Below are 19188 nucleotides of genomic sequence, written 5' to 3'. Positions count from 1 at the left end.
TCATAACAACGAATCCATCAATCCATCAATTTGTCAGTAGCCAATGTGCAGTATGATTCGCTATTTTCAAGGCTCGTTAAGTGCCATCTCACCTTGGGCTGCATCTCCTGCAGCTGGTGCGGGGCAAGGCTGCCTGTGCAGGACACCATCCCTAGCCTATCAGCATCCCCTTTTTTGATCTTCATCCAAACACTACAGAGTACACAGAGGCAATGGCCTTGACCCACAATGACTACACGATCGGCTGGATTGCGCCCTTCCCGTGGAAATGGCCGCGGCCCACGCCATGCTAGATGAGATCCACCCTTCGCTCCCCGTGTCCCAGAACGACAGCAATACCTACACTCTAGGTCGAGTCCAGACGCACAATGTCGCAATTGCCTGCCTCCCAGATGGTGTCTGTGGGGCTACCTCTGCTGCCGTCGTCGCGCAAAACATGCGAGCCTCGTTTCGGCGAATCCGATTCGGCCTCGTGGTGGGCATTGGAGGCGGAGTCCCCAATTCACCATTGGCGGAGGTCCGGCTGGGCGATGTCATCGTGAGTCGCCCGACGGAAGGATATGAATGCACGGGCGTTATCGCATATGACCTTGGGAAAGTGACTGGGAGTGGCGTGTTTATGCACACGGGTTCTCTGAATAAACCACCTGCGACGGTTTGACCGCAATGGCAAAGCTAAGGGCGAGATATATCTCGAATGGGAACCGGATTTCAAATATAGTTCGTGGCGTGGGCACTCGGATTGAAGGCTTCGCGCCGCCGACTGACTCGGGCTCGAAGACAAGGGATCATCTTTCCTCTGAGTACGGCTTCTTACGTTTGAATGGAGGCCGCAGGACTCATGGATCATTTTCCTTGTTTGGTCATTCGTGGCATTTGTGACTATGCGGATGACTCGAAGAGCGACGAGTGGCAGCCATTTGCGGCTGTTTCTGCTGCGGACTATGCAAAAGAGCTTCTTGAGATAGTGTCACAGTTGCAGGTGGAAGAAATGTGTCCCGTGTCGGAAGTCGTCATGAAGGGTCTACACCCTTCCAACAAGGAAAAGTCAAAGTCCAACCAGGTGGTTAACAAAGACAGACTACCGAAAAACCAATTCCCGATATCATCATCAAGGCCGTCTTTCCAGCAGAATTGACTTTTTTTGGAAGTCTAACGACAGACATGCCCTTGCCTTCCGATGGGTCTCTCACACCCGCCAAGCCTCCTCCATCTCATCACTACCTCATCAAGCGGGATGAACCGCATAACCTCCGGCCGTAGTGGGAAGCTTTTCGTTCCTCCCATTCGCACGGCCCGCAGGAACTATTCAATCATTCGGGGTCGACAGGTCCAGTCAACCGCCTGGTTCAGCAAGCAAACCTCGAAACGAGCCACCAAGGCCTGAATCGAAAGGCAAATCAGGAACTCGGTGCGCACGTTCTATCTGGTCATCGGGTTCCGAAGTCTGGCGCGGAATGATGTCTCAGCAGTATACGGGAAGGCCGATCCTACAAGCCCATTCGACGGAGAGGTCGTATACTCTGTCAAGTTCGGGACTGTCACATTCGGATGGTCCCGCAGGGGTGACGTTGACGCGGCCTACCTGCAGAAGGGAAGTTGCTGGAGAAGCTTGTATACTAAGCGTCACGTAGACGAATACAATGTAGAGGACGAGGAATGGTTCCAGATTGATCTTGAGGATGAGTTTCCTGTTGAGCCGAAAAAGCTGGTACTATCTATATATATTCTTATGATAACCGACCACAAGCATTGGAAATGTTTAGTATAAAAAGACCACACACTGCGCACTACAGCTACACATAGCTAACCCCATCCGTACCATGAAGAATACATTCCCCTGGTTCCTAACTCAGGCCCGTTCAGCACCACCCAAAATGCACAAACTGCGGCCACCACAACGGCGACTCCACCCACCCCCTCCTCACCTTGTCAACAGCCCTATGAAACGCCCAAGCAACAGCCCAGTCTCTCCTCCGCAAAAAAAAAAAAAAAAAAAAAAAAAAAAAAAAAAAAAAAAAAAAAAAAAAAAAAAAAAAAAAAAAAAAAAAAAACACAAAAAACATCATAAAACGCCCCCCGCAACATCAACACTCACCGCATCAGCAGTAGGCCACAACGTCCCCAGGACATGGGCGAATCAGGCGATCTGGAAACGCGCTCCCGAGGTGGATTGTTTCGTCGAGCAGAGCCGCGGCGCTGCTTGTTGCTGTGCTGCAGGCTGAGAGGTAGGCTGTTAGGGGTTTGGTTCGGAGTGGCGTGCGGGGTGGGTTGTTATTTGTTTGGCGTTGGAGCATTGAGGAGACGGTTAGGTGGCTCAGGCTGAATATGACTCCGCGGCCCTTCTCATGATATTCCAGTGCAGTCTCGGTTCTTCCCTTTTGCAGTAGCAAAGCCCCTGTCTGAGAGGCTATACCGGAGAATTCAGACACGACGTGCTGTTGGTCAGTGGCGTTTAGGGCATGATGGCTCTCAGTCGGAATGAAGTCGGTCACCCCCATCGCTAGTCGACATGATTTCCTGTGTCTACCTTGCTCTTGTAATACCCGGACTGCATTCATAGCCGCTGTAACCCGATCAACCGGTTGGCCGGCTTCGAGTCACCAGCCTTGCAGGTTGTGCATGCTGGCCGCTTCCAGGTCCTTTGGGGTCTTGGAGGACGTTGTATCGTGTTTTATAGAACATTCAGGGCCCCGCCGATGCTCTCGAGACAATCGTGCTGGAAGGCACTATTGCTGCGGAGTGTCTGCAGAGCGGTCTCGCTACGCTCTATCGACAGGTCTAAGTCCTCGACTCGACCAGAGACCGCATACCGATAGCGAAGGTGTTTGGCGAGAGTCCATGATACAACGCTTCGGTTTTTCTCTTCCGTGCTTGTATTTCGGATGCGACGCTTGCTCGGCGGGTTGCCTCCTCCAAGTCTGCAAGCTTATCTCCGTCTTGATATCTGTAGGAACGCAAATGCCGCATTTTTCAAATACCTATCCCTCTCGGGGTTGTCTTTGACCAGATCCACTGCTTTCTGGGAAGCCTCAACTGCCTCCCGCAGAAGCAACAAAACTCAAGCTAATCCAAGTCCTACTTGAATCCAGATTAGACCCTTATCTTAATTTTAACCTGCCAGTAAAAACAATGGATGTCAAGCTTTCACGCAGCCAGCGATCCTCGCACTGATGCCATCCTTCTCTGGTGAAGCATATCGTGGCGCTTCTCTTCCATCACGACACACCAGGACATGGTCAGGAGTCCAGAATCTGAACTTCCTATCTTCAGAGTAAACTGAAGCAACACTGACGGTTCTATTATTGGCATTTGATTCCTGCTTGGTGGAGTAAACAAAGCATTTGGCGTCTGGGCACGCCATGCCTCACGTGACTGTGTATAGCCGGCAACAGGCGTCCACAATGGCTTCATCCGGCAATTATTATTCTCCAAACTAATTCCAGAGTAGAATGGAAATCAAGCGGAAGCCAGCCCCATCTCTGGCACCAGTCAGTCATGGTGTCGTGCAGCGACCACTGACCCCCAACCCACCGCCCCCATATTCGCCCTACACAGCGTATTCCCCTTACTCTCCGTCGTCACCTTCAAGTTCTCCTCATTCTCCTCACCCCCCTCACTCCTACTTTCCTCCCCCACCGCCTCCACGCTTCACTCCGTCACCTTCTCCTTCGTCTACACCACCTCTCCAACCACCTCACTCCCTCCGAGCCGCTCGAAGCCAGCCCAATCTCCGCCCTCCTCCCAATTCCCTGAATCATCTCCCGCCCCCTCCACCGCGTCCGCCCGTCCCCCGCGCCGAAACCACTTTCGCATCTGAGTCCTCTGAAAAATCCACCTTCGCCGCCGACGCCCGTCATTTCCTCGGCGGCCTCATCCATCACCCCTCCGAATCAACCAGACACTACTCTATCCTCCGGCACTCCCACGGCATCGTCTTCTACCGCGGTCCAACGACATCCGTCACCGTCTCCATCTTCGCCGACACCCCTCTCCCCCCCGACCGCTCACTCTGGCTACAATGCAAAGGATGGAGCGGGAAAACCGGAATGCGCGCGAAAGCGCTCTTCCGGATGCACGATGACTGGGTTCACGTCTCGCCGTCCGTCGCACTGCGCGCTGACCAGGTCGAGCCGAATAAGGAGCGCGCGTGGCAGCGCGATATCACCAAGTTTTACAAGAAGGCGCCGAATCGGGTGAGGGATACGCATCGGCTGCGGGAGACGGTTGTTGCGCGTATTCCGCCGGACGCTGAAGATGGGTATTTTCAGCTTATTCTCTGTCAGGGCGAGAAGAAGGTGCTCTGTCGCAGTCCTGTCTTTCGGATCCTGTCTACCTCGCTTGATCCGAGTTCGCTGCGCGGCGCGAGTCTGGCGACCATGCCGCTGGAAATCGGGGCTTTTGTTGCGGGGAAGTACGCGCAGGTCGCGGCTTCGAGAGTTGTGACTCCGGCAACGGCTGTCGCGAATACCGTCACTTCAAAATACAAACCGAATTGGGTCAAGGAGACGGCTATCAAGACTGCATATCAAGCTGTCAAGCCTGATGGCAGCGCTCCGGACGCAGCCGTTCCACCGTCGATCGAGAACGGCCCTCAAGCTCCATACCCGCTTGACTTTACCGCGCGCCCTTCCCAGAGTCTTGATCCGTGGCGGATCCCCGTCAAAATCCCGTCTGACATCCAAGACAAGCTCCGCGGCTACTTCTTCGGTTGGGCGAAAACCCCTGACCAGCCCTGGACAATGATCATCCTCTCCGTCCGACTCTGGGACGGCACCACCCACACCACCGGTCCCATCTCCCTTTCCCAAACAACCCGCAAAGTGGCCACCCTCCGCCTCCTGCACGACCCACTCCCCAATCCATCTTCTAACATAACCGTCCGCATCCTCGGCTTTCTCCGCGCTGACATCCCACCCCCGTCACCTCGTACAGAGCATGACCTCGCTGCGGCGCGCCAAGCAGCTGCTGAAGCGGCTATGCTGACCGAGCAGTACGACACCGAGTACGTGCAGGCACTCCTCGATCATCCGCTCTGGGCTCCTGAAGCAGTCGATCGAAAGGGCTGGTTCGACCGGACGCGGGACGGGGCGGGGAATGCTGTTACCCAGGGCAAGAAGATGATTGAGCGGTTTGGGGTACGGAGTGGAGTGGAGCAGGATGTCATGGGTGGGTTTTATATCGTGAGGGGGTGATTCTATATTGCATCGAAAAGGCGGATGCCGTTGTACCATACAAACATATACACCATACCATATTACTATACTATATGATCATAACAATCATACCCACTAACCAACAACCTACCCTATTTATTCCACCAAAGCCATCAACTTCCTCCCCCACGTATCCCTCGGCCGATACGGCCGCTCCGCAGCAAGAATCTCCTCCAACCCAGTGTGAAGATCCACATCCTCACTCCTCCAAACCCACGGATCCCCCCAATACACAACCCGATGCCCGACATACAAAACCACAAACGCCGGAATGCCAATATAAGCCGTGAAGAAGGTACTCGCAGACCAATTCTGCGGAAAAAAGGCGGTGAACCCGTTGATGAGTAGCATGAAGACTGCCATACATAGACCGATATACACGCCGTAGGGCTGGATGCGTGATTTATACGGCTTCTCAATCCCTTGCGCCTTGATGGCGGCGCTGAACCGGAAGTATACAATGCAGCAGCATATCCACGATATAAACCCGCTCGTGTTCGTGAAGTTCATTAGCCAGTTGAAGACCACATAACTCCCTGAAGACACGGCCAGATAAGATAGGAGGGAGAAGAGGGAGGATACGCTGACAGCGATCCAGGGAACGCCCCATCGATTACATGTTTTCAGGATAGAGGGTGCGTTTCCGGACACGGCGAGGCCGTAGAGACTCCGACTGGACATGTACAGGAAACTATTTCCCGCAGACCAAGCGGACGTCAGGATCGCGGCGTTGACGATATGTCTGAGCACAGGGATCCCTGCGTTCTGGATCGCCGCGACGAAGGGGGATGCTGAGGCGTTGTTTGTGTCGCCTGTCAACAGGGCGTCGTCTTGGCTAGAGCAGATTACCCCGATGGCTAACGCGGCGAGGAGGTAAAAGATGACGAGGCGGTATATATACCTCCTCGCGGCCTTTGGCACATTCCGTCTCGGCGACTCCATCTCCCCCGCAGAAACGATAATCAGTTCCGGCGCGAATATGAATGCGATGGCTGATTTGACGATACATTGCAATAGCCCGATAAACCGCCCCGTGTTTTGATTCGACGTAACGAGGTGAGCGTTCATAGCACCAGGATCCTTCCAGTAGTGAAACCCTAGCCGTTGGCGATTCGGACCACCCCCCCAGAAAAGTATGAATGAGAGTAGTAGAAGCCCAATAAGCGTAATAATCTTGATCCCCGCAAACCAAAACTCCGTCTCCCCGTACACGCCCACGGGCATGTAATTAAGCACCACAATCACTAGTAACATAATCGTGATCCATACCGCGAGCGGGACGCCATTCGGCCAGTAATCGATTACCAGGGACGCGGCGACAATCTCATAGGGGACTAATATGCCGAGACTATACCAGTACAGATACCCCATCGCGAACCCCAGAGACCGACTTACATACCGGAATCCGTGGTAGGACATTGTGCCGCCGTGCACGGGGAGGTAGGCGCCGACCTCGGCGATTCCTGTTACGATGCTGTAGACTAGTGTGCTGATGAAGACGTAGCCTAGGAAGAGGGAGAGCGGTCCGCCGATGTTTAGGGCTTGGCCGGAGCCGACGAAGAGGCCGGTTCCTGCACACATACACATTGTCAGGTCAGCTGGATATTGGATTAGTGGTTAGGTTGGGGGTGGTTGGTTGAGTGTATATACCGATCGTCCCACCCAGCGCCATAAGCTGTACATGCCGATTCTTCAATCCGCGCTGGGTATTGCTGTATCGCTCGTCGAGGAGGTCCGCTTCGATCATAGCCTGCATTGTATTTGTGCCTGTTTTGGGCTGTGCTGCTGCTGCCTCGGGGTCGCCATGTTGAGGCGCGCCCTGGGCGACGGGGGCTGGTTTTTCGTTGGCCATAATGGCACTGGTACTTTTTGAGAGAAGAGAGAGGGGGAGAGGGATGGGAAACGGGGAGGGTGGTCTTATCAATAAATACGACACTCGGATTAGAGTCACATCGCCTTGAAGCTTCCCCGCATTTGGACCAACTGGAGGGCGCCAAAAACGCCACTGATAAGCTGCGCCGTTGGAGCTGTGGTCCTTATCTGGGGTATCAGGAGACTTCACCGCTGGTGTTCTGCAGTTATTCCTGGAAGTTACTGTGCTCTAGAGTGGGAAGGTGAGAGAGCTCCATTGGGTAAATCTTAGATTCGGTGCGATATAGCCGACCTTTACCAAACAAACGATATTTTTCTCAGAGACTCTCGGAAAGCATGAAGAGACCGTTGCGCTCGCCCAGCGGCGCCGCTGGCAACCGGGCAACATAGTGCCTTGGCGTCTAATACACCTATCACCCACAGCACCCACGTCCAGACAGATAAGTAGGCAAATCAACCCCGTCCACTCGCCTCAATCTCCTGTGCATGCTCAGTAACCAGACACTCAAACTCTTCACTACCATAATAAAACGTATTCCCATCATCAGCCGACTGCCCCGAACTCAACTGATCGCCATACTGCCAGTACAAATCGCCCGAGATACCCGGCGAATCGAGCGCAGTCTCCTGCCACGGCTTCTCAACCGCGCAGTGGTCTGACGTCACGCCGTATTCTTCGAAGAGGCACGGTTTGCCCGCTGCTTCACAGGCGGCGCTGTGCGCGGTTATCCAGAGGTTGCCCCAGGTGTTATTTGTGCCCCAGCTATCGGGGTATAGATGGAATGTGCCGAAGTCGATGGTATCAATGGTTAGGGCTTTAGCGAAGTCTGAACCTTCGCCGTATTGGAAGGGGTAGCTGCCGTCGGATTGGATGTCGAGTCCGAATCCCTCTGATAGGCATCTTGTTAGTTGTGGTCATCAACGATGTGCGCGTTAAGTAGACTCACCATCGCCGATACAGACCAAATGTTCCGGGTCCAAGCTCTTGATATACGCAGTCGTGCCCTCAATCCACTCGTGCAGTACACTCGTCTCGCAACCATTACATCTCGGTTCGTTCGCCAACTCCCACGCGAACACGGCAGAGCTATCAACGTACCGCCCAACAACAGCAGCAATATAAGCCTTATACGCATCCTGCATTTCCTGGCTGGCGTAGAAGTCCGCCTGCGAGGAACCTCCATACGCCTGAACATAAGCGTTCATTCCACCGTAATCATCCCAATAGTTGACAAAGTTAATAATCAGCTTAATCCCGCGCTGCTCAGCAGACTGAACAACGTAATCAAGACGCTGAAGCCCATCTTTGCCGGTGTTGATCGTGGAATTTCCATTCTGGTGGAGCTGGAAGTAGACTGCCCCGTCGCCGGGGACCTCGTTTACATCGTTGAATCCCCAGACGCGCAGGATGCGCAGACCAGACTCGGCCATGTGGTCGAAGACGAGGTCGACGTCGGCATTGTTGGTCAAGAAGCCAATCCAGTAGGAGTTTGAGCCCGGGAAGTAGCCTGCTTCACCATCGATGACGAACTGCAGGCCGGAGGTTGTGGCGAAGGAGCTGTTTGCTGTTCCGCTTGGGGTGGGGGTGGGTGTGTGCGTGACGGAAGGAGTGGCGGAGGTCGATGCTTGAGGGAGTGCGTTGGCCAGCGCCAAGCTGGCCAAAGTGAGAAAAGAGTGTGAGAGCTTCATTGTGAAGCTTGAGCTTGAGGTGAAGGAGTGTGCTGATGGCCGTCATTGTGGGCGATGAGGCAGATGTCCGGTTTTGTACTCGCCAGCTAGGTGCCATAATAATTTTGAAACCGGACGAAGCTCCGTGAGGATGCTGAAGCACGGGAAATGGCAGCATCGTTGCAGTGGAATGACTGAGATCAAGGAGTGCAGTGTAGGGCTGGTTGATCTAGATGAAGCGCAGTTAATCTATCCGCCTCTGGACGCGTTTCATCCGCGTCGGATCTCGCAGAGAATTGCCGATCTTGCATGATTTAGAGATGAATGGTGGAGAATCTGGGGAATCTTGAAATTGGTCTGTTCTGGGTAGACGCCCAGTACACTAAGGATGCCATGGGGAAAAGGCCAGGAAAGTAAGCAGCTTGTTCTGGAATTGATAGGTGCTCTGCGGGCTGAAGCGTGCTTGTGTTGCGCAGTGCAGGCGTCAAGGGAGTCGCCCGCAGCCACAAAGCTTGCAGCAGGCTTTGTTGCTTACAGTCCCAGCAGAGGAAATAAGGCCGAGTATCAGGACGGCCGAATTCAGGAACCGTCAATGTACCGGGAAAAGGTATGGAAATGACAAACGAGATTATTCCCAAGGTTGCTGGGTGGCTAGAGACCCTGGTCGCTTAATGTTGCCTTGCAGCCTGAGGCCTGAATAAGGGCACGTGTGTCATTTCACATGACCTAGACCCCGGGCAGCTTGCTGCCTGAGGCGTAGTTTCTGCTCCAAATCACGTGGTCTTATGCCTGGTCTTGGCACCTGTCGCGCATCCGGAGAGCAGGTCAAGCGTGTTCAGTGAGCAACGTGACTCCAAACGGTACCAAATTTTGTAAGCATCGAATGTTACGCCTTCCCGTTTTGGTATGGCGAGTAAATTGATGGGTTGAATCAGGAGTATGACTCGGGAAGACTGGAAGTCGGGTTCCAATCAATATAAAGCTGCTGCTGGTCGCAAATATATATCTTGAGCATTGTCACTCTGTGTGCAGATAGGCACAACTACGCGTGATCTTACCTCGATTCTAATGCATGCTTTTCATCCTGAACAATTTCTATACTTCTTTGCGCCTAACAATAATGAATTGTCTCTTGGTAGAACCAAACCCCGATGTCAAGCGACATGTGGTGTTGAAACTTCTTGTCGATACGTACTGTCAGACTCCCCGCAGAGAAGGTTGGGCGACCGGGGGAACTCCGGGGATTGGGAGGGATCGGGAGCACCGCCAAACAAGGTAGGTATGACGTTCTCGGATCAATGTTGTTACTGCCGATGGCCCCAAGTTGAACCCAACAGCCAATGACTCCATCCGATCGTGGAAGATGCAACCTCGCAGCCACCAGCAAAGCCAAGGAATCCACAAAGCTTGCGCTGGTGGGTTCGTCGGCCCCGACTCTGCAAGCGATTAAACGAGCCTGAGTCGGTCGGGTGGCAATCATCATTTCGTTGCCGACTTCGGCTTATCCTCGGTATGTGGACTGTCGGTCGCGGTCGCCGCATTCCAATGGTCTCAGCCACCCAAGGGATTGTTGTTGTGCTGTTGTGAAAGAGTGAGAGGGAAACCAACTGATGGTATACAGAGAGTACAGTCAATGATGACCGATGATGAATTTCCCCATATTCTTCCCCTCAAACCGGATTGCATGGGGTGAGGCCTCACCGGTCAACACATCCGGTAAAAATCGGCCTCTCCAGTGTTTCTCCAGCCTGTCCTCCGCGTTCCGCAATCTCTCCAGCTCCAGTCACTTCCGGCCCTCCCGATAAGATACGCCCAACCAACATGACAGTGTCGACATCATCATGTACGGATGTCATTCTTGATCGTTCTGTGGTCATCTGACGGTCTGGCCGCTGTTCTGCGATTCCAAGTGGTGACCGATCTTCTTGATCCTTCGCCGTTCTCGTCAAGCCACAGCCAAGCCCGAACCCGTCACAGGCATGCCGAGTTTTTCTAACTTCGGCCGCACGATTCCACGGTCTTCTCGGGTCGGAAGCTGGAACCAAGCGGTCTCCAAGTGTGCCTTGGCCGGCTGAAATCGCCGCCCCATCACTGGCTAAGCGTCGGAGAGGCGTGCCTAAGCGGACCATCAGCGCCACCCACGTATGCCGCCGGCCATACCCCCTACACTAGGTTACTATGACGCCGATCTAGTTCACTATCATTAAAAGCTGTATCAACAATGGCATACAATCACAGAAAACAACTTGTTGACTTTATGGCATGAGATCACACCCCGGAAGAGATTTCTCGCGGAGCGTTCGCGGAGTTCTCCGTATGGGGAAGATTCAGGAGTCGGTGGATCGTCCCATTCCTCGCTACCAAATCAACTGGAATGTCCGGATGACAGTCGTCGATGCCTTTCCAGAATTCTCCACTCGACCAGGACGGTTGCATCTGTACCATGCGGTGGACCTGCTTACGTTGGGTTCACCCTCTGTCGTCGCCTTATAAATAGGGAAGGCCTACTGCACATCCCCAGATGTCCCGCAATCCCGCATCTTTTTCTTTCTCACTTTATTTCCTTTCTCCTCCTCTACCCATAGTCACTCAGTGACAGCTTGAACACAATGGGTCTTAAGTCAGAAACACAACATGGGGAGTCCATCACCCCGGCTCCCCGGCCGCAACAGTACTCCAGCCAGGAGTCGATTGGGAGCAACAAGCCCGTCGATCTCGGGGTCGACACTCCTGTCCCCCGGATCACACTCCGGGCCACTGTCATGGGACTGTTCGTCTCAATGGGTGGTCTGCTCTTCGGTTACGACACTGGTCAGATTTCTGGTTTCCAGGAAATGTCCAACTACCTCCAGCGTTACGGTGAGCTCCAGGCCGATGGTTCATATGCATTCAGCAACGTCCGCTCCGGTTTGATTGTTAGTTTACTGTCTGTTGGAACTCTCATTGGTGCCCTCTGCGGTGCTCCCCTTGCCGACTTCCTTGGCCGCAAATGGTCCATCTCAGTCTGGTGTATTATTCTATGTGTCGGCCTCGTTGTCCAGATCTCTGCCCCGTCGGGTAACTGGCCTCAGGTCGTCGTCGGTCGTTGGGTCACCGGTCTTGGTGTCGGTGGCTGCTCCCTTGTTGTGCCCATGTACCAGGGTGAGAGCGCCCCGAAGAACGTCCGTGGTGCCATGATCTGTTCATACCAGCTCTTCGTCACGCTGGGCATCTTCCTCGCTTACTGTATCAACTTGGGCACTGAGAGCTTGGAAGGTACTGCCCAGTGGCGTATCACTCTTGGTCTGACCTTCCTCTTCGCCCTCGTCCTCGGTGGCGGAATGGCCATGTTCCCTGAGAGCCCTCGCTACGACTACCGTCATGGCAAGATTGATACTGCCCGCACGACTATGGCCCGTCTTTATGGCGTTCCTGAGAACCACAACATTATCATTCGGGAGCTGGCCGAAATTCAGTCCCAACTCGACTCCGAGTCCAAGGACCAGGTCTGGCACGAGTTCCTTACTGCCCCGCGCATGTTCTACCGTATCGTCCTCGGTATTGTCCTTCAAGCGCTGCAGCAGCTTACCGGTGCCAACTACTTCTTCTACTACGTACGTTACCTCATTTACCTCTGACGATTATTGTACGTCGCTAACAAAACCAGGGTACTACCATCTTCCAAGGTGCAGGTATTTCCAACAGTTTCATCACTCAGGTCATCCTCGGTGCCGTCAATTTCGGTACGACCTTCGGTGGTCTCTACGTCGTTGAGAACTTTGGTCGCCGCAAGTCCCTCATTGTTGGCGCCACCTGCATGTTCGTTCTGTTCATGATCTTCGCCTCCATCGGCCACTTCATGCTCGACGTCGACAACCCCGAAAACACCCCCGGAGCCGGAAAGGGCATGGTCGTCGTCGCCTGCTTCTTCGTCCTCTTCTACGCTACCACCTGGGGTCCCATCATCTGGTCCATTGTTGCCGAGCTCTTCCCCTCCAAGTACCGTGCCAAGGGTATGGCTCTTGCCACTGCCAGCAACTGGCTCTGGAACTTCCTCATTGGTATGTGACACATTTCATCATGCATTCGAACTCTTACTAATAATTTTATCAGGTTTCTTCACTCCATTCATCACTGGTGAAATTGACTTTGCCTATGGGTACGTCTTCGCCGGCTGCCTGGCCTTCGGTATCTTCGTCGTCTACTTCTTCGTCATCGAGGGCAAGGACCGTACCCTCGAGGAGCTCGACTGGATGTACGTCAACAGGGTCAAGCCATGGCAAAGCAGCAAGTACGAGATCCCCACGATCACGTACCATGATGATGCCCGCGGCGCCAGGAAGGAGTCCAAGTCGTACCATGCTGAGAACGCTTAGTTCCAGCCTTATTTTTCTTTTTGAGTTTCTTTGACTGTTCATACTTTGATCATCTAGAATGACTGCTGTATATAGAGATAACGATAGATGATGCTGCATTAGGTTGAGCCTGTGCGCATTATGATACCACCTGTTTACTCATTTATTTTCAAGAATCTTTCTAGACACCGTTTCTCTCTCTTATCGCCCGAGACAGTCTAAGAAATAATACTATTCGACAGCTTTAAGTTGTGCCTCGAGACCGACCGAGACCTAGCCCAAACCCCTCATGCCATATCTTACCAGGTAAGGTACCTGGGCGGGCGCACCCCTCCCCTTCCCTCCCCTTCCCTCCTCATCTCATCTGTCCTCCCCCACTGCAGAATAAGGTATCTATTTTCATGAACATAGGTCCATTTCACACCCACTACACGTTCCAAAGTCACAATGCAAGATAACACAGGCTACTCACCTATTCTTCGATAAGGATTGGAAATTGGGCTGAGGTGACAGAGACGCAGAGCCCGTTTGGTTTGGTTTGTCGCGGAGACTTCCCAGGTTGTTGTGATGCTCGGGATGATGTCCCAGCGGTTGGTACCTACTCCGTCGGAGCGGATTGGAGGCAGTAGTAGCAATTATATCTCAGAGGGATAGCGCATACAAGGACCTTAATAACCATAATCAAAAGGGTTGATTGTGCGGTGAAACGTGGCTACTAAACGGTCTGCCTAGGTGTTGTCTGCGAAAGCGGCGAGGCTTGCAACCCTAACTCCCCGAGTGATTTAACCTCTTCTTAAGGCATTCTCATCATCCCACTCCTCATCCTCTTTATCATAAGCACCCTCACACTCCTCATCCTCTTCATCATTATCACCCTCGCACTCCTCATCCTCTTCATCATTATCACCCTCACACTCCTCATCACGGGGCTCGCTAAGGTCAACCTCAACATTGAAATTCTGCATATCCTCAAAGGAGTAAAGTCCCACAAATGGAAACACGACCGTTCGTGGCGCATACGCCAGATAGCTGTCGACAAGCTCCTTGAGAGTCGCAGCCTCCTCGAAATCCGGTGCGCGCACCATATAAGCTAGCGTAATATGGAACCGCGGGGAGTCGTGGTTCGGGAACCGGAGCCCCGTCTGCTCGGAGAGTTCGTCGCGTGCGTATAGGAGATTGCCCCGCGAGTTCCGGCTTAATTCCAGTGGGATGTTGATTTGGTATTCGATTTCATCGACGGCGCGGCTGACGATGAGTTCGTACGGTGGTGCGGCGTCGGTGGGGAGCCCGCCCTGGCTCAGGAGCTGGGATCTTGTGTAGTTCAGCCAGTCTTCGTAGGGGCCGTCAAGGCCGCTTGTGGCTTTGATGTCCTCGGCGTAGTAGTCGTGGGGCATAACGGCGGGGGCGCGCTCGAGATCGCGTACGCCAATGAAGACGGTCATGTGCCAGCTTGTTGGGGGAAGCAGAGCTTCATCGGGGAATAGAGAGGGCCTGAGGTAGTGGGTGGATAAGGCATTGTGGATCTCGTTGAGAGTAGAGCGGAGGGGGGATTCCGTAGGGAGGAGGGCGATGACGGAGTGGCCGCGGTAGACCTTGCTGCTACCGTCGGGGTAGAACTTCTTGACGGACTTGGCGGGCATGAAATCAGAGTCGGAGGCCATTTTGGTAGGCAGGAAAGGGCGTCTGTGAGTTCTGGAATGTTAATAGAGAGGTAGTGCTGTTTTTAGCTTGAACCGTTGGGAATTTGGGGCTTATCTATCTGTCGCGAACTGGGGGCCTGGGGATGATGTATCTCCTGCAGCAGCCGAAAATGAAGAGCCGCAGAAGTCGGCCATGTGCAGAGAATTCAATATGGGTGATATCAGTGGATTATCGATCTGGACATCTCAGCCTTTGCCCGATTATGTCCTCCAATTACATTGTTGATATATCTTGATCGAACGCACGCATTCACAGATGGTTGCATCGGCTCTGGAGGATCCGGGTACGGAGTAGGGGTGCCTGCAATGACTCTCAGACGAATGGAGTTATGGAGGGAATGCGCGGGCAAGGAGATCAAGACCAGCAGCACGCATGATGCGGCAGGGTTGCGATACCGAGGAAGGTGCTGCCCAGAGGTACGAGGTGCCTGCTGCTTTCTTCAATTTACGCCGCACACACCGGTATATCTTGCCTCGAGTCCCAACTCGCCATTGAGCTTAACACGTGCGAGCATTATATCGAGCAAGACGTGCATGGTTAGATTGACTCAGAGACAGTCAAGCCAGGTTGGCAAGGCTCAATCCTCGCAAACAACTCGGCGACAGGGGGTGATGCCGATACTAAAGGGATTATCCTGGCGGGGAGCCATCCTCATTCGGCCTTGTGCATCCTGTGACCTGAGCAAAATAACCCGTATCTCAATCCTTGAACTCCAATACGACCCTTCTTGCCTTGACCCCGGTTGTGGCTTGGGCATTCTAGCGTTGTGATTGGAACCTCATGGGGGGCTTCCCCGCGTGACACCACAGACCCTGATTGCCAGCTCAGATGGAACAGGACGAGGCTGAGATAGGCCTCCTTTTCTATGCACAGCGGTGCGTAGGGACGTATGCTGGGAAATCATGGACAAAAAAGTTGTACAAGGTCGGTGCGAGCGAGGCTCAAACAGCAGGCTGATTAAGAGGACGAGGTAGATCCAACTCTCATCCATGGATCTAAACGGCCTCTGAATACACAATAGCCCAGAAAAATGGAAATCGGCTCCAGACTCATCTAGCCCAGCATAGGGCACGATGGATCCGATCTCGGCTGTGGGCATAGCGGGAACTGTAGCCCAGTTCGTCACGCTTGCAGGCGCTGTCTCCTCTCGCATTCATAGATACTGCAAATCCACATCCTACATCCCCGTCATCTATAGGGAACTCTCAGCCCATATTCCATTGTTGGCGGATCTGTGTCGCAATCTCGAATGTGATACTTCTGTCAACCCGGATCAACGGGCTGAAACACGTCCTGGATGGTTGTGTCCGCAACCTGACGACGTTGAACCAGGTTCTGTCAAAGGTCGTACCCGAGCGTCGTGACTCGGTCGCATCTAGAGTGCTCAAAGCATTGCGCAGCGTAGGTGCCGAAGAAAAAGCGAAAGAGTGCAAGGCGGAGCTCGAGAGCTACAAGGCAACCCTAACCCTCTACCTGAGCGCTCAGTCGTCCTTCAAGACTGCTGCGCCTCCTCCCGCTCCGACCTACTATCATCTTCCATCCATAGGCCGAGCTAAGTTTGTCGGTCGCAGGGATACCCTTGATGCACTCGATTGCGTGGTGAAAGCGCAATGCAGAGACACGAGGGTCGCATTGCTCCTGGGCATGGGAGGACAAGGCAAAACCAGCCTTGCCATTGAATATTGCCGACGCGAGAAGACACGCGCACATTTCAGGACGATATTGTGGGTAAATAGCGCCTCCCAACTGTCCATCCAGCGAAGCTTTGTGGAAATTGCGAAGAACATTCTTGCCTTGTCTGGTGAACAGAGGACCTTCCCAAACATCCAGGCGCACATCACCTTCGTTCACAGCACGATCGAGCGACAGGGCGGACAGTGGCTAATTGTGTTTGACAACTACGACTGGCCTCAGAGAATCAAGAACATTCTGGAGTATACACCCAGTTCGTCTGCCGGCGCCGTAATCATGACCACGCGACACGTGGAGGTTGCGCCGTTGGGCGCCCTCATCCCCGTTACCGGGATGAATGAAGCTGATGCTGTTGAGCTTCTCCTCGAACGAACAGGGCATACGCGGACAATCGCGCATTTATCCCAGGCTAGGGCTGTGGTTAAGCTACTTGGAAACCTGCCACTGGCCATTGAGCAGAGCGCGGCCTACATTCGATCGAGGAAGATCAGCCCCGAGGAATTCCTTGACCACTACAAACACAGGAAAGAGAAAATACTGAGAGATGTCCCAAATATCTGGGAGTACCAGCGGTCGATTGGCGGCGACGAGGCTGAAACTGAAACCCCCCTCGGAGTGTTTACGACTTGGGAGATGTCATTCAGTCAGGCCAAAGAGCATAGTCGTATTGGTGATACCCTGGGTGATTCCCTGAGCACCCTTGCATTTTTCGGGCCCCTATATATTCGCATGGAGATGTTTTAAGCCTACTTCGAGGGACTGCAAGTGGCAGGTGCTGGTATCCCTCCTTGGATAGGACCATTCTCGAACGGTTCCAGATGGAGTAAATTCGAGTATCAAGACGTCGTTGTCTTTCTCGCGGGCTTGTCACTCGTTCGATATAGCGGTGCATTGGGAGACAACAGTGATGGCGACCTGGAAGACGCCTCCGGATTTTGCACCCTCTCTCTGCATCCCCTAGTACGAGACTGGATCCAACTCCGGCTCACAGCTAGCGAAAGGCGCCAACGTACCAGCGAAGCGTTGAGTATTCTAGGCCACTACATCAAGTCCTCTGGCATCGACTACCAGAACTGGCCATTGAAAGTCCGGCTGCAAGCCCTCTCTCATGTCGATACCAGCCTTGAATTGCAATCCACCTATGCACACGATTGGGCGGGTAGCCCTTTGCATGACAAGCTTCGCACCGCACTCACGGTGATATGCACTTTCTACACAGACAATGGGAGATATGACGAGGCCGAACGGATCTGCAAGGAGGTGCTGCTGGCCGATAAGAAGGTTAAGGCATACGACACCGACAGCAGCTCGACAGAGGTCCAGCTCACGGACATCTTTATCCTGCAAGGGCGCTATACAGAAGTCGAGGAGAGCATCTCCAGAATCCTCGGCAGCGACACCATTGAATATGTGTTTGACCAGGAGACAAAAGTGCACATGCTCAAGAACCTGGCAAAGTCCATCTTCAAGCAAGGTCGCTACGATGAAGCAGTGTCCATCTACCAAGACGTCCTCAGACAACAAGCCCTCTTTCTACCTAGTGATCACCTCGATGTGCTCAACACCCGGGAGCTCTTGGCCCAGGTCTACCGTAATCAAGGTCAGCACGAACAAGCCATCACACTATATAACATGGTCCTTGCCTCGTATCGGGCTTCCGGTCTTGCCACCCACCTTGAGGCCCTTCACTGTATGGTGAATCTTGCCAATACATATCGCGCCCAAGCGCAGTACGACCTAGTAACGCAGCTCTACGAGGACGCCAGCAGAGAAGTCGCCGCGAAACTTCACGCCGACCATCCAACTGCTTTATCCACAAAACTGTTCAAGGCGATCAACCTCCGCGAGCTGCAGCGGCACGAGGAAGCAGAAGAGGACTTTCGCGACGTCATCGAGAGGTCGGCCAGAGTGCTCGGTCTGCTCCACCCGGATACATTGAAAGCGACAATGAACTACGCCATACTGTGCGATAGGTCAGGGAAGCCCACTGAGGCCGAGGAGCTATATCGGACGACGCTAGACGGGCGCGAGAAGAAACTAGGCGTCGACAACCCATACACACTCCGCACCGTCGCACGGCTGGTGAGCCTCCTCTGGAACCAAGACCGCCAAGAGGAAGCACTAGAAATCACGACCCGAACGCTCGCGGCACGAAAGCGAAAGTCACAGGCCAAACTGCAAGTACCTGAATTTGAAGAAGCCAAAGCGAGTTCAAACCCCAGATATCGCCCCGTCGAAATCCTCTTCCAGGCCGCCGTCGCAAGAGACATGGAAGCCCTCGACGAAGCGCACCGCGACCGCATCGAGGCGCAGAAGTCTCTGGCAGCCGTTTATACAGCGCAAGGAATAATCGAAGAAGCGAAATACTTTGCGGGACTAGCAGAGGCCGGAGAGGAAGTCCTTTGCCAGAGACTGGGCGTTGCCTTGGGCCACCGGCACCGACTTGATTCAGGGTCTACGCTTGTGCCTACGGTGACGGGGAGTAGTGAAGTTGATCCTGGTGCAGGGACTCGGCCGTTATCGTATGAGGATGCTTTGAGTGACCCGTCACCGCCGTACTCGGAAAATAGTGAGTGAGTTGGCGAGTCGGCCAGTGGGTGACTAGGCAGGTGGTGGCGAGAGTGACTTGGGGCTTGATCGACAAAAAGGATGATATCCAACGCCAGGATAGAAGAACACGAAGGCTACCAATATGCTGGCTTTGA

At 53.6% G+C, this 19188-nt stretch overlaps 10 protein-coding genes across 10 annotated transcripts; 6 read left to right on the top strand and 4 right to left on the bottom strand.

Annotated features, from left to right (window-relative positions):
- Positions 1-35: 35 nt before the first annotated feature.
- Positions 36-742, top strand: BDV17DRAFT_46030 (uncharacterized protein). The gene has a single exon (XM_073764555.1). It carries the CDS (start codon positions 269-271, stop codon positions 659-661), a length of 393 nt encoding a protein of 130 aa, XP_073617208.1. The 5' UTR covers positions 36-268; the 3' UTR covers positions 662-742.
- BDV17DRAFT_46031 (uncharacterized protein) lies at positions 743-1302 on the top strand. The gene has a single exon (XM_073764556.1). The coding sequence runs from the start codon at positions 824-826 to the stop codon at positions 1136-1138; it is 315 nt and encodes a 104-aa protein (XP_073617207.1). The 5' UTR covers positions 743-823; the 3' UTR covers positions 1139-1302.
- A 1327-nt stretch (positions 1303-2629) lies between these two features.
- On the bottom strand, positions 2630-3055 carry BDV17DRAFT_259479 (uncharacterized protein). The gene is made up of 2 exons (XM_073757445.1): positions 2893-3055; positions 2630-2863 (listed from the first exon to the last, which is right to left on the bottom strand). Exons 1-2 carry the CDS (start codon positions 2968-2970, stop codon positions 2675-2677), a joined length of 267 nt encoding a protein of 88 aa, XP_073617206.1. The 5' UTR covers positions 2971-3055; the 3' UTR covers positions 2630-2674.
- Positions 3056-3453: 398 nt separating this feature from the next.
- On the top strand, positions 3454-5232 carry BDV17DRAFT_259478 (uncharacterized protein). Its single transcript, XM_073757444.1, has one exon. The coding sequence runs from the start codon at positions 4050-4052 to the stop codon at positions 5193-5195; it is 1146 nt and encodes a 381-aa protein (XP_073617205.1). The 5' UTR covers positions 3454-4049; the 3' UTR covers positions 5196-5232.
- A 2-nt stretch (positions 5233-5234) lies between these two features.
- BDV17DRAFT_259477 (proline permease PrnB) lies at positions 5235-7112 on the bottom strand. The gene is made up of 2 exons (XM_073757443.1): positions 6867-7112; positions 5235-6787 (listed from the first exon to the last, which is right to left on the bottom strand). Exons 1-2 carry the CDS (start codon positions 7066-7068, stop codon positions 5313-5315), a joined length of 1677 nt encoding a protein of 558 aa, XP_073617204.1. The 5' UTR covers positions 7069-7112; the 3' UTR covers positions 5235-5312.
- Positions 7113-7338: 226 nt separating this feature from the next.
- On the bottom strand, positions 7339-8960 carry BDV17DRAFT_46005 (glycoside hydrolase 5 family protein). The gene is made up of 2 exons (XM_073764553.1): positions 8036-8960; positions 7339-7978 (listed from the first exon to the last, which is right to left on the bottom strand). The coding sequence occupies exons 1-2, from the start codon at positions 8775-8777 to the stop codon at positions 7542-7544; spliced, it is 1179 nt and encodes a 392-aa protein (XP_073617203.1). The 5' UTR covers positions 8778-8960; the 3' UTR covers positions 7339-7541.
- Position 8961: 1 nt separating this feature from the next.
- On the top strand, positions 8962-9422 carry BDV17DRAFT_46008 (uncharacterized protein). The gene has a single exon (XM_073764554.1). The coding sequence runs from the start codon at positions 9145-9147 to the stop codon at positions 9373-9375; it is 231 nt and encodes a 76-aa protein (XP_073617202.1). The 5' UTR covers positions 8962-9144; the 3' UTR covers positions 9376-9422.
- Positions 9423-11125: 1703 nt separating this feature from the next.
- On the top strand, positions 11126-13307 carry BDV17DRAFT_45988 (sugar porter family MFS transporter). The gene is made up of 3 exons (XM_073764552.1): positions 11126-12349; positions 12403-12796; positions 12849-13307. The coding sequence occupies exons 1-3, from the start codon at positions 11366-11368 to the stop codon at positions 13109-13111; spliced, it is 1641 nt and encodes a 546-aa protein (XP_073617201.1). The 5' UTR covers positions 11126-11365; the 3' UTR covers positions 13112-13307.
- Positions 13308-13828: 521 nt separating this feature from the next.
- Positions 13829-15358, bottom strand: BDV17DRAFT_45966 (RNA ligase/cyclic nucleotide phosphodiesterase). Its single transcript, XM_073764551.1, has 2 exons — positions 15187-15358; positions 13829-15091 (listed from the first exon to the last, which is right to left on the bottom strand). Exon 2 carries the CDS (start codon positions 14749-14751, stop codon positions 13873-13875), a length of 879 nt encoding a protein of 292 aa, XP_073617200.1. The 5' UTR covers positions 14752-15091; positions 15187-15358; the 3' UTR covers positions 13829-13872.
- Positions 15359-15864: 506 nt separating this feature from the next.
- Positions 15865-19060, top strand: BDV17DRAFT_297798 (uncharacterized protein; the record flags this gene model as incomplete). Its single annotated transcript, XM_073763565.1, has 4 exons — positions 15865-16053; positions 16124-17220; positions 17302-18955; positions 19013-19060. The coding sequence occupies 4 exons, from the start codon at positions 15865-15867 to the stop codon at positions 19058-19060; spliced, it is 2988 nt and encodes a 995-aa protein (XP_073617199.1).
- Between the last annotated feature and the right edge of the window lie 128 nt (positions 19061-19188).

The sequence above is a fragment of the Aspergillus undulatus genome (assembly GCF_047715775.1).
Source record: "Aspergillus undulatus strain CBS 261.88 unplaced genomic scaffold BDV17scaffold_15, whole genome shotgun sequence".
Classification (NCBI taxonomy): Eukaryota; Fungi; Ascomycota; class Eurotiomycetes; order Eurotiales; family Aspergillaceae; genus Aspergillus; species Aspergillus undulatus.
The sequence above is the reverse complement of the archived record's forward strand: the minus strand, read 5'-3'. Positions and strand labels throughout refer to the sequence as shown.

Excerpts from the sequence above, each read along its gene's own strand:
- BDV17DRAFT_46030 (XM_073764555.1), top strand. The coding sequence starts at position 269 with ATGGCCGCGGCCCACGCCATGCTAGATGAGATCCACCCTTCGCTCCCC.
- BDV17DRAFT_46031 (XM_073764556.1), top strand. The coding sequence starts at position 824 with ATGGAGGCCGCAGGACTCATGGATCATTTTCCTTGTTTGGTCATTCGT.
- BDV17DRAFT_259479 (XM_073757445.1), bottom strand. The coding sequence starts at position 2,970 with ATGCGGCATTTGCGTTCCTACAGATATCAAGACGGAGATAAGCTTGCA. Across the intron at positions 2,864-2,892 it reads AGGCAACCCGCCGAGCAAGC|AAAAACCGAAGCGTTGTATC; the intron begins GTCGCATCCGAA and ends AGCACGGAAGAG.
- BDV17DRAFT_259478 (XM_073757444.1), top strand. The coding sequence starts at position 4,050 with ATGCGCGCGAAAGCGCTCTTCCGGATGCACGATGACTGGGTTCACGTC.
- BDV17DRAFT_259477 (XM_073757443.1), bottom strand. The coding sequence starts at position 7,068 with ATGGCCAACGAAAAACCAGCCCCCGTCGCCCAGGGCGCGCCTCAACAT. Across the intron at positions 6,788-6,866 it reads GGCGCTGGGTGGGACGATCG|GAACCGGCCTCTTCGTCGGC; the intron begins GTATATACACTC and ends GTATGTGTGCAG.
- BDV17DRAFT_46005 (XM_073764553.1), bottom strand. The coding sequence starts at position 8,777 with ATGAAGCTCTCACACTCTTTTCTCACTTTGGCCAGCTTGGCGCTGGCC. Across the intron at positions 7,979-8,035 it reads TTTGGTCTGTATCGGCGATG|AGGGATTCGGACTCGACATC; the intron begins GTGAGTCTACTT and ends GATGCCTATCAG.
- BDV17DRAFT_46008 (XM_073764554.1), top strand. The coding sequence starts at position 9,145 with ATGCCATGGGGAAAAGGCCAGGAAAGTAAGCAGCTTGTTCTGGAATTG.
- BDV17DRAFT_45988 (XM_073764552.1), top strand. The coding sequence starts at position 11,366 with ATGGGTCTTAAGTCAGAAACACAACATGGGGAGTCCATCACCCCGGCT. Across the intron at positions 12,350-12,402 it reads CCAACTACTTCTTCTACTAC|GGTACTACCATCTTCCAAGG; the intron begins GTACGTTACCTC and ends TAACAAAACCAG. Across the intron at positions 12,797-12,848 it reads GCTCTGGAACTTCCTCATTG|GTTTCTTCACTCCATTCATC; the intron begins GTATGTGACACA and ends TAATTTTATCAG.
- BDV17DRAFT_45966 (XM_073764551.1), bottom strand. The coding sequence starts at position 14,751 with ATGGCCTCCGACTCTGATTTCATGCCCGCCAAGTCCGTCAAGAAGTTC.